Here is a 12,313-nt window from a genome sequence, read left to right on the forward strand (position 1 = left end):
GACGTTCATCAAAGCGTACAACATAAATCAGAGTCATACGATCAGATGCATGAAGTGATTATTAGAGACAAACTATTACTTGCTTGTTAAGCTTATCAGAGGCAGACAAACACTTGCGTTCAATATAGTCAACTGAAACAAAACATATCGTGTATTTCTATAGTCACTAAAACCAGAGCATTACTTGCATTATCGAAGTCAACCAACACAGAGCGTCGCTCGTGTCACTAGAGGCGCGCGCCAATGCGCTTGCATCAAACTTAGAAAAACGGAGTGAAGCGAAGTCTTGTTGTTCCTTGTCTTTGTCTAATTATCAGATGATACGACATAAGAATCTATATAATTCACTTAATCTAAGACCAACACCCTTAACTAAAATATTAATAAATTAAATTGTTCTCACAAAATAATTTTATTATCATCAAAATAAGTAAAAAAGATAGTTCTTCAAACCACTTTGATTTTACCAATACTTTCACATAATTGATATAATCCAAAGTCTTATTCTTGATTCTCAACAATAGCTGAGTCCTCAAAAGTTTTATAATAACAAAGTTGAAGAAGTTTCCCTCCAACATAATCTCCAGCATCAAGTTTCATTTTCAAAAAGTATGAAAATATACCCATGAAAATGAGATAGAAAAACACTCGAAAAATCAAAAGGCCACACAAGATGACATCACAATGTCAAACCCTGCTAACTTTGTTATGTGTGCTCTTCATGAATTGCACCATGCGGCAAAAAAGAAAAAAATTGCATTTATAATGGTCCATGTGTTTTGATGTGACCCCTACAGTCACACACACAAATAAAAGGAAACCAACTACAAAACCTCACACTTACTCTCTAGTACTATATAGGTACAACAAAAGCCTCATTCTCTAAAGTCTAAACTTCATTTTCATTCTTGTTTTCACACCCCCATCTAATTCCTCTTCAAATGGCTCAGGTATTTTCCCTTTCACATCCTAATTACTTTAATTTAATTTAATTTAATTTTCTTTACAAAATCTTCCCTTCTCTTAGATTCCTCATTCACATGTTCATGCTTAATTAGCTATATAAATATATATATATATAAATATTATATTAATTATAAATATATGTATGTTAAGAGAAATTATTTAAAATATGTATATAATTTGTAATTTAATTTAATTTAATTTAATTTAATTTTGTTCTTACTATTTTTTTCATAGCAGAAGATTGTGTTAAAGGTGCTAACTATGACTGATGATAAAACAAAGCAAAAAGCTATAGAAGCAACTGCAGATATATATGGTAAGTCATTTAACAAAAATTGAAAAAAAAATCAAATTTTTAATACAAAGAATTTTTTTAAATTTATGGAAATGAATTTATGTAACTAATTAAGGGCTGATCTATTGAATAATTGTTGATTTTGATGAATAGGGGTTGATTCAATTGTTGCAGATGTAAAAGAACAGAAATTGACAGTGATTGGTCAAATGGACACAGTGAAAATTGTGAAGAAATTGAAGAAAGTTGGAAAAGTAGATATTGTATCTGTTGGTCCTGCAAAAGAAGAGAAGAAAGAAGAAAAGAAAGAAGAGAAAAAGGAAGAGAAAAAAGAAGAGAAAAAGGAAGAGAAGAAAGAGGAGAAGAAGGAAGAGAAGAAAGAGGAGAAGAAATAAACAAAATAATTATCATCTATTTTTTTTTTTTCATTTACTTTCTTTTTGTATTTTTTTTGGCATAATTTCATATATTGAGCTGCAAAAATGTTCAAGTTCTTTTCTAAGCATTGATTAATCTTCAATTACCAACAAGAAAATGGGTTTTAAATGATGAGAATAATCAAAGAAATTAAAGAAGAGTTATTATTATTATAATTATAATTATTTAATTTTTTTTCTAGGATTCTTCCATTTTTCTCTTTTTCATATTTTTCGGTTTGGAAGCAATTGATAAGGTAATTCAACTTTTATTTTTGACTGGTGGTGTGATATAATCTTCAACATTATTATCATGAATTACCTAAAAAAAACATTTGATAACAAAATATTTTTTTTATCCATAATTAAAATAATAATAAAAATCACAATAATAGTTACAATATCCTAAAATTAAATTCAAAAATATAATATTTAATATGACAATTTCATCGTATGTAAGTTGAGTTACATTTTACAACTATAAAAAAACATTAAAATATTAAAAAAAATTGTTGTACGGATGGTTATAAAATTTATTTTATTGAGTCACAGTGTTAGTTTGTTTTATCTTTTTGTTATATTACGCAAATGGTACACTTCATGTGACTGTGATAAGATCGATGCCAGTTGTTTATGATTGTGAACGATTAATTGTAAGATCACTTTTTTCTTCTTTCCTTTCAAAAGTCTTTAAAATATATTTCTTTAATAAATTTATATTTTACAGAATTTTGAAAAATATAAAAGAGAAAAAACTCTTTAAATGTAAATAAAATTGGTAGTATTGTTTCTTTTAACCTTATGGTTTGTACAGGAACGAAATCTTGATCGTTATGATATAATTTTGAGATAAATAAAATTTGATAAATAATTATTTTGATAAAAATAAAAATATATATTTATTCTTTACTAAATTATAAAAAATTTTAGGATTTTTTTACCATTATATCTTTTTTTTTAAATCAAAATACCTTACTCCCAATTTTATATATTAAATTGTCCTATTTTTTGAGCTCAATAGGAGGTCGCTGGCCCATGGTACTACCAGCTGAAGGCAAAAAAAATTCACCCAGTTGAGGTTGCTGGCCGAGGATGCGACCCCCCAAAAGAATCTTTAATTATTTTTTTCTTATTTTAATTGGGTTTAATTGGTAATATATTAATAAATAATTAAATTAATAAATATCTGTCGAACAATATCTCCGTGATCTCCGTTTGCAACCACCGTCATATCCTTCTGTTCTGTCGACCTCTCAATCAAGCTCACAACAACAAAACATAGCACAAACGTCTCTATCATCACGTCACCTACATGTCCCTACTACATAAGTTCCATGTTATGATCCACCAACGACTCAGTACTACGTTCCGGTTCCAGAAATACCAACCGCCGATTATCCGAGAGAAAGTGGACTTTTTCTATAATTTGTTTGGAACTCAGTGCACAACTCTTGATTCGGCTTATGTTGTGCTTGACTTCATGTATAATAATCATCCGTCTCAAAATTATATGAAAGCAGCTAGTAGTGGTTCTAATCCACCTACAACTTACATTTAGGATAATGATCAGGATGAACCAGAAGAACCTCAACTCTTTCAAAGAGCTAGACGAGTTCGACGAAATCCTAGGTGTGAAACTGGAGGTCATTTAGGTAGACATTAATAAAATGTATTTTTTTCCGTTAATTTAGTGTATTTTGTTTTATGTTAATTAATGTATTTCTTTTAAATTTATAATATAATTTATTATTTTTAATTATAATTATTTTTAACAATAACAATAATAATATATTTATTTATTATTATTTATTATTATTTATTATAATCATTTAATAATAATAATTTATTATTATTATTATTATTTATTAATGTATTATGTAATATAATTATTTATTAATTTAATTATTTATTAATATATTATCAATTAAATCCCAATTAAAACGAGCAAAAAAAATAAAAAATCCTTTTGGGAGGTCGCATCTCCGACTAGCGACCTCCAACTGAGTGAAAACTTTTTTGCCTTCAGTTGGTCACACCCTGGGCCAACAACCTCCTATTGGGCCCAAAAAGTAGAGTAATTTAGTATATAAAACTGGGAGTGAGATATTTTGGTTTAAAAAAAGAAAAAGATGATATAATGGTAAAAAATCCAATTTTTTAAGTTTAATTCTAAAAAAAATTAAGGACTAAAAATATTAATTTTGTACAAAAAAAAATTCACAATAAAGACTAAAGCTTAATTAAATTTTTTTTTTTTAAGAATTACAAAGTTGAGAATTTTTTATAAAGACTAAAATAAAATTATGAAATTTTATAGGGACTAAAATTTATTTAACACTAAAAATTATTATAAATAATACTATTTTAACACAATATATGCCAAAAACTGTCGCCGCAAAACAAGATTAAAATCTCAACACTTGAGAGTTTAATGTCCGATCACAAAAAGCATCTGGTTGTCTACAAAGTTGTAAAACATGATCAAACGCATAATAGGTTAATGCACTAGAAAAACCCAACGCCTCCAAAATTACATTCGAAACCTTATCAAAACATGAAATCAAAGAACCAAAAACACATAACATTGTGTGAGCGTTTTAAATTTCATGCTTAGCCAAGTTGTCGTTTATAGGAATTCTACTGTAAAACAATCTCCAAACAAAGAGTGCAAATTTCAACACTACAACCTTATTCCAAATGAATGCATGTGTAGGTGATCTCTTACGGGTTGAATTAGAGATCAACAAGTTATAAACACTTTTGACAAAATACTCGTCATTAAGTTTAGGTAACTAGGTCCATCTACCAAGAACACTTCTTGCACTAAAACATTAGACAACAATCCTTGAACATCTCATCTTTCCAAACAAACAAATGTCTCATCCAATGCCAACCTTTACCCTTAACTCACCACCATTTTCTAGTTATCTCCACAACAATCACATTTTTATCACATACTAGCCCAAACAATCTATTAAATCTCTCACAAAAAGCTTCGACCTTAAGCCAATTGTCACTCCAAAATGAAGTATCAGTCCAATTACCCACCACCCTACACAAATTATTATTGAACAAACCCTAATTATCTAATCCACATTTTCACAAACACAAATAATATCCTTCCACCAAAAAGAAAAGTACTATTTATTTTGCGCAACCACCCCAACACCCCTATCCATCCCATATAATATTCTCACCATGAAACATACTTCAAAGTTCATCTAGAATAGTGGAAAGAGACACGACAAAAGTAAGAGAGAAGCCACAAGGTTGATCCATTGTCTCGAGCAATGTTACCCCTGTAGAGGATGAGGTAAAGGGAAAGATGAGAATTTCTCTATTATTTATAAAACCTCAAAGAACATGAATCAAATAACATTTTATCATTTAAAGACACTTAAACAACTTGGAAGAATGTTTCCCAACACAACTCTTCAAATGCCTGAATTCAAAATCATCTCTCTCTCTCTCTCACGTGTGTATCTGACTAGAGAGAAACCAAAAATGACAATAAACTCTAACAGTCAAATTAACTTTGATAGAAAATTTTGACTTTTTGGGACCACACAATACATACCTTTAACACCTTGTTCCTCTTTTCCTCTTCCCTCATTGTGAAGTCAACACTAACCACCACCGTCTTACAAATCACCATCGTCTCCACCACCACTATCATTTTGGTTCGTCTTCACAATGATGATGAGGTTCAACCGTATGTTACTACCTTGTTCCTCTTTTCCTTTTGTCGTCTGCACATGGATCAGTTATCTAGTTTGAACATGAATATGAATCAAAATTGAATAACTCGAGAGCACAATCGAAGTTTTATAATATGGTTAAAAAATCACATAAAGTCAAAGTTAGATGTAGACTCCAGATCAATTTCACAGAGACTGAGGTGGCTAGCAAATGGTCCGAGTTTACATGTCTTTTCTTACACCGGTTATGTAATTAACGGCTACACATTTTATACCAAAGAACAAGATGATCAAACCACTATGCAAAATAGTGGTGTCACTCTCGTAGTTGAAGCGATGCATATCTCAAGTGCAAAAGACAAAAACCCAATATATGCAAATATATCATATTTTGGGGTTATCGAGCGCATATGGGAGTTAGACTACACAATGTTTCATGTTCCCATATTTGGTTGCAAGTGGGTCGATAATAATAATGGCGTTCGAATTGATGAGTCAGGGTTCTTGCTTGTCGATTTTAATAGGGTGGGATACAAAGATGAGCCTATTATTTTAGCTTCGCAAGCTCAACAAGTTTTTTATGTCATTGATCCTGCTGATGGTAAATGGTCTGTTGTCCTATCGACCAATAAAATAAGTGATGATAACAATAATGATGAAGATGTTGGTAATGATCTTTTCTTTGCAACATCACAACCACATGAAATTGATTCAATTGATGATGGTTTATATCTTAGAGATGATCATGATGAAGGAATTTGGATTAATCCATCGTTTCGTATCGTTAATGGACAAACAAATGTGAATCCCTACAGGAAAAGAAGAAGGGCATCTTAATGTAATTTAAGTGTTTGACCTGCCAGAACTGATTTTCTGCTTATATTGAACTTGAAAAAGCTTTGTTTGAGTACTGAGAATTTTTCTTGAACTTTAATTTAACTGATCATCCCAATATGATCTGATCATGTAATTTAGCATTGATATATATATATATATATATATAGGTATTTTACTAATTATTTAGCATTTTACAAAAACTGAACTTATATTGTAATTTAACAAAAATTGATCAGAACATAAACTTTGTAATTTTACAGCGCTTTTGTCAATAAGCGCTATAAAAAGCCTTTAAAAAAAATAAGGAGGTCACATATCGCTTGCACATAATAAAACAAAGAAGCCTTTTAAAGTGCTTTGTGGAAAAGCGTTGTAAAAGGGTCACATAGCGCTTGCACATAATAAAACAAAGAAGCCTTTTAAAGTGCTTTGTGGAAAAGCGTTGTAAAAGGGTCACATAGCGCTTGCACATAATAAAACAAAGAAGCCTTTTAAAGTGCTTTGTGGAAAAGCGTTGTAAAAGGGTCACATAGCGCTTGCACATAATAAAACAAAGAAGCCTTTTAAAGTGCTTTGTGGAAAAGCGTTGTAAAAGGGTCACATAGCGCTTGCACATAATAAAACAAAGAAGCCTTTTAAAGTGCTTTGTGGAAAAGCGTTGTAAAAGGGTCACATAGCGCTTGCACATAATAAAACAAAGAAGCCTTTTAAAGTGCTTTGTGGAAAAGCGTTGTAAAAGGGTCACATAGCGCTTGCACATAATAAAACAAAGAAGCCTTTTAAAGTGCTTTGTGGAAAAGCGTTGTAAAAGGGTCACATAGCGCTTGCACATAATAAAACAAAGAAGCCTTTTAAAGTGCTTTGTGGAAAAGCGTTGTAAAAGGGTCACATAGCGCTTGCACATAATAAAACAAAGAAGCCTTTTAAAGTGCTTTGTGGAAAAGCGTTGTAAAAGGGTCACATAGCGCTTGCACATAATAAAACAAAGAAGCCTTTTAAAGTGCTTTGTGGAAAAGCGTTGTAAAAGGGTCACATAGCGCTTGCACATAATAAAACAAAGAAGCCTTTTAAAGTGCTTTGTGGAAAAGCGTTGTAAAAGGGTCACATAGCGCTTGCACATAATAAAACAAAGAAGCCTTTTAAAGTGCTTTGTGGAAAAGCGTTGTAAAAGGGTCACATAGCGCTTGCACATAATAAAACAAAGAAGCCTTTTAAAGTGCTTTGTGGAAAAGCGTTGTAAAAGGGTCACATAGCGCTTGCACATAATAAAACAAAGAAGCCTTTTAAAGTGCTTTGTGGAAAAGCGTTGTAAAAGGGTCACATAGCGCTTGCACATAATAAAACAAAGAAGCCTTTTAAAGTGCTTTGTGGAAAAGCGTTGTAAAAGGGTCACATAGCGCTTGCACATAATAAAACAAAGAAGCCTTTTAAAGTGCTTTGTGGAAAAGCGTTGTAAAAGGGTCACATAGCGCTTGCACATAATAAAACAAAGAAGCCTTTTAAAGTGCTTTGTGGAAAAGCGTTGTAAAAGGGTCACATAGCGCTTGCACATAATAAAACAAAGAAGCCTTTTAAAGTGCTTTGTGGAAAAGCGTTGTAAAAGGGTCACATAGCGCTTGCACATAATAAAACAAAGAAGCCTTTTAAAGTGCTTTGTGGAAAAGCGTTGTAAAAGGGTCACATAGCGCTTGCACATAATAAAACAAAGAAGCCTTTTAAAGTGCTTTGTGGAAAAGCGTTGTAAAAGGGTCACATAGCGCTTGCACATAATAAAACAAAGAAGCCTTTTAAAGTGCTTTGTGGAAAAGCGTTGTAAAAGGGTCACATAGCGCTTGCACATAATAAAACAAAGAAGTCTTTTAAAGCACTTTGTGAAAAAGCGCTGTAAAAAGGTCACATAGCGCTTGCACATAATAAAACAAAGAAGCCTTTTAAAGCGCTTTGTAGAAAAGCACTGTAAAAGGGTGCTTGCACATAATAAACACAAAGAAGTCTTTTAATGCACTTTGTGGAAAAGCATTGTAAAAGGTTGCGTGCACATAATAAACACAAAGAAGCCTTTTAAAGCGCTTTGTGGAAAAACGCTGTAAAAGGCTTTTTAATAAAATAAAATAAAATAAGGAGGTCTTTTACAGCGTTTTTTAGAGTTTTATATATAACAATAAACCGCTTCAGTTTTCTCTTCATACACTTGTAGTGGGGTTTCATATATAACAGTAAACTTCATACGTTTGTTTCCTCCTCCTCTTCATTCTCCTTCTCATTGCGAACCCTACGAACAATATTGCCTTGTTACTAGCCCTCATTACGTAAACTTCATATAATTGTTTACTCTTCATTCTCCTTGTCACTGCGAACCATCTTTGTTTATGCGAGCCCTACTCTCCATTACGTAAACTTCATACGCTTTTCCTCTTCATTCTCCTTGTCATTGCGAACCATCTTTGTTTCTGCGAACCCTACTCTCCATTACGTAAACTTCATATGCTCGTTTCTGCGAACCCTACTCTCCTACGAATAGTCCGTATTTCTGCGATGTTCTTCTTTGCTCGTATTTCTGCGTCGTAACTCTATTGTTATTCTGTTTTTCAGGTATTGTATTTATTAGTTTTTTGTTTCACGAAAATGCATGTTGAACTTATACTGCTATCGATGCCCAAATATTTTTTGACTTATATGTTTTATTTTATAGTGCCCTCGTCAAACTAACAACATCGAATGTGGATACTATATATTGCGATTCATGAAGGAGATTGTTGATATGAATCAAACTATAATCCCAGAAACGGTACAATATTTTCATTATTTGATTTTCATATATAAACTATGTATATATTTGATTCTAACTTATTTATGTTCAATTTTTATATCGCACAGTACTTTGACAATTTCAGTCCAACATACTCTGAAAGAGATCTAATTGAAATAAAGGAAGACTGATGTTAGTATGTGATTGAAATGAAAATTATTTGATTTGCTGGGAAATGACATGTTGCAAGGGATAGTTATATGAATATATGGTAGTCCTGTTTTGTGTAGTTCTGATAGTTATATGTATATGAATATGGCACATTTGAAAAGTTGTGAATATGTAGTGATATGAATATGTATATAGTTATGTGTTGTTGGTAATATGTGAATATGTATATGAATATGTTGTGAACTGATTGTGTAAATATGTAAAGTTATAAAGTTAAATCATAAAGTTATATAATTCAGTTGTTGTGTACTGATCGTGTACTGATTGTGAAATGATTGTGTGAACTGATTCTGGATGAAAATGATTTTGGAAAAAAAATTAAAAGACAACGCTGTAATAGGTGCATAATAATGCATCTATTGAATGCACCTTTTACAACGCTTTTTCAAAAAAGCGTTGTAATAGGTGCATAAGAATGCATCTTATGAATGCACCTTTTATAGCACTTTTTGGAAGAAGAAAAAACGCTGTAATAGGTGCATAATAATGCATATATTTTAATGCACCTTTTACAACGTTTTTTCAAAATAGCGTTGTAATAAGTGCATAATAATGCATCTATTGGATGCACCTTTTACAGCGTTTTTTCCAAAAAGCGTTGTAAAACGAGTATAACAAGTGCGCAATATATCTACCTATTTTATAGCGCTTTTTATTTTAAAAAACATTGTTGTATGTTTTTACAACGTTGGATGCTACAACGCTTGTTTTTTTGAAAAAATGTTGTAAATGGCTTAAAAAAAGCGCTGTAAAATAGGTTTTTTCGTGTAGTGTCCCTTTCTAATTAGATACACCCGTGGGAGTGAGAAAAAGACACATCAAATATCATACAATTGTCCATGTCAGCAAATTAACAAAATTAACAACATAGTTAACCTCATAGACTAGACTAATTGACATTTGAGTTTTTTACCTAAGGCTAGGGCTGGACAAAAGAGATGGGCTCGCTTTATACCGCCCGGCCCGCAGCAGGTGAAGTAAACTGGGCCGGTTGGATCGGACCTAATGGGTCACACGGGTACAGTTAAAGGGTTCAATAGAGTAGATTCGGGCGGGTTCGGGTTATGAATTTTGGACCGGCGGTGACCGACCTGCCCGATAACAGTTTATAATAATTATTAGTAAGTGTTGGACTGGGTCTAATAAATCCAATTTAATTTGGCCCAATATTATAACTCAACCCTAACCCTAATTTTAATCAGTCTCACAATTCCACCCACAGCTCATTCTCTCGTCATCATCCTCTCACGAACCCTATTCTTCACACCAGCAAACCCTAATTTCTTCAAGCCTCAACGGCGGCCAACGATGGTCAGTGGCGGCCACATCCACTCTAGGTTATCACTTTATCTCTTATTTCTCAACTCTCTAACCTTTTTCGTTCCAAACTTTATAATCTCGTTTTTCAAAACTGTCTTTTTTAGTTTTTGTTGTTTTAAATCGATTAGTTTCGTCTTAGTTTCATTTTTTATTGTTAGTTTCGTCTTTGTTGTTATAAACATTTTCCTCTTTGTTAGCATTTTCAATCTCGTGTTAAAAATAGCATTTTTCATCTTTGTTATTTTAAACATGTTCATCTTTTTCTAATTTATTTTGCATTGTGTTAGGGTTTTTATTTTTTTTTATTATAATTAGGATTTTGATTTAACTATTGTTTCTGTTTTTGGATTTTCTAGAGTTTGGTTTTTTTGTTTTTGCATGTTGTTTTATATATTAGATTTTTCAATTTTCTTAAGTATAATGTGTTATTATGTAGTAATCTGCCTCACCTTAACATGCAGTTTGTCGTGTTCTTAACTCTATTATTTGTCCTACTAATTGTTTGTCCTCATCTTAAATTATTTGTTTTAATTATTAGATTTTGGTTTGTTTTATTACTGTTAAGGCAAAAAATCCATTATGTCTAATTTTCCACATTAATCCTTACTTTTTAACTTTCTATTATGTTCTTAATATTGTTGTTGTCTTCAATATACATCATGATAACAAATCTTTTAAGTATATTATTTTGTTTTATATGGCAGGGTTAGGTTTTGAAATTGAAATTACTTTTTGCATTGTTAGCAAATAGATTAATCAATTAAGAAAAATCTATTTTCCTTTGAGATTATAAGCTCTAAATAGTTGCTGTTAATTTGTATCAGACTCTTTGTTTCTTGTTTTGAATTGAAGAATGTGTCATGTGCATTTTCTTAGTTGTTTTGTTGTATGCTAACCATGATTAGAAAGTACAAACATTTTCTGTTAGTTGATACTTTCTGTTTCAATCACTACCTTTAGACATCTCTTATTTGTAGTATCAAAACTTTACTAGTATAATGCCATGATTCACTTGGTAATTTTATCATTTATATACTCATGACAATACAATTTGTTAAATTATTATCCCTTAATACTTCTCTTTTTAGTACATCCAATTTAATTTTCCATCACCTTGAAACCTTGTAGTTCCTCTAGGTAGAACATTTGATATTTGATAATTTATGCTCTTTCTGACCAACATTTGACATTCATACTCTTATTATTTTTTTTTTTTTGGTATGATGTAGAAAAACAAAACTGTTTTTTAGTTATTAGATTTGTTGCTATTATTTCATATAACTAATTTATTTTTATTCTTGTTGTTTCATTTTCTCTACTTATTGGATCTCATATCTTCAAGGTAAATATTATTTTATTTATTTTTTCTTTGATTTTGTGCATACTCTAGAGTTTCAATATTCTGATTTTTGAATTCAAACTCTAATTTCCAACTCTAATAAATATTCATATCTAGAAAACTCTAATATGCATATTATGATATTTAAATATTCTGGTATGAATTCAAACTCTGATGTCTAGATATGAATAATTATTAGATATGAATATTATGATTTTTTCCCAAAATACTTTCTAGAGTTTGACTTTTTAATTATTAGATATGAATCACCCCTTTTTGATATTCTGGTTGTGGTAAATTATTAGATATGAATATTCTGATTTTTTCCCAAAATACTTTCTAGAGTTTGACTTTTTAATTATTAGATATGAATCACCCCTTTTTGATATTCTGGTTGTGGTAAATTATTAGATATGAATATTCTGATTTTTTCCCAAAATACTTTCTAGAGTTTGACTTTTT

General features: G+C 30.9%; 1 protein-coding gene across 4 annotated transcripts; it reads left to right on the forward strand.

Moving 5' to 3' along the window:
- Positions 1–790: 790 nt before the first annotated feature.
- On the forward strand, positions 791–1,879 carry LOC101500516 (heavy metal-associated isoprenylated plant protein 39-like). Of its 4 annotated transcripts, none has more exons than XM_004515638.4 (3): positions 791–950; positions 1,204–1,282; positions 1,415–1,879. In XM_004515638.4, exons 1-3 carry the CDS (start codon positions 942–944, stop codon positions 1,654–1,656), a joined length of 330 nt encoding a protein of 109 aa, XP_004515695.1. In that variant the 5' UTR covers positions 791–941; the 3' UTR covers positions 1,657–1,879. The 4 variants fall into 4 exon arrangements, with proteins under 4 accessions (XP_004515695.1, XP_004515697.1, XP_004515696.1 ...); XM_004515640.4 differs by having other exon boundaries at positions 1,436–1,879; XM_004515639.4 differs by having other exon boundaries at positions 794–950; positions 1,201–1,282; positions 1,436–1,879.
- Positions 1,880–12,313: the final 10,434 nt, after the last annotated feature.

This window comes from Cicer arietinum, chromosome 8, assembly GCF_000331145.2.
Source record: "Cicer arietinum cultivar CDC Frontier isolate Library 1 chromosome 8, Cicar.CDCFrontier_v2.0, whole genome shotgun sequence".
Taxonomy (NCBI): Eukaryota; Viridiplantae; Streptophyta; class Magnoliopsida; order Fabales; family Fabaceae; genus Cicer; species Cicer arietinum.

Coding starts and splice junctions, on each gene's coding strand:
- LOC101500516 (XM_004515637.4), top strand. Junction 1,283..1,414: donor AGCAACTGCAGATATATATG/GTAAGTCATTTA, acceptor TTTGATGAATAG/GGGTTGATTCAATTGTTGCA.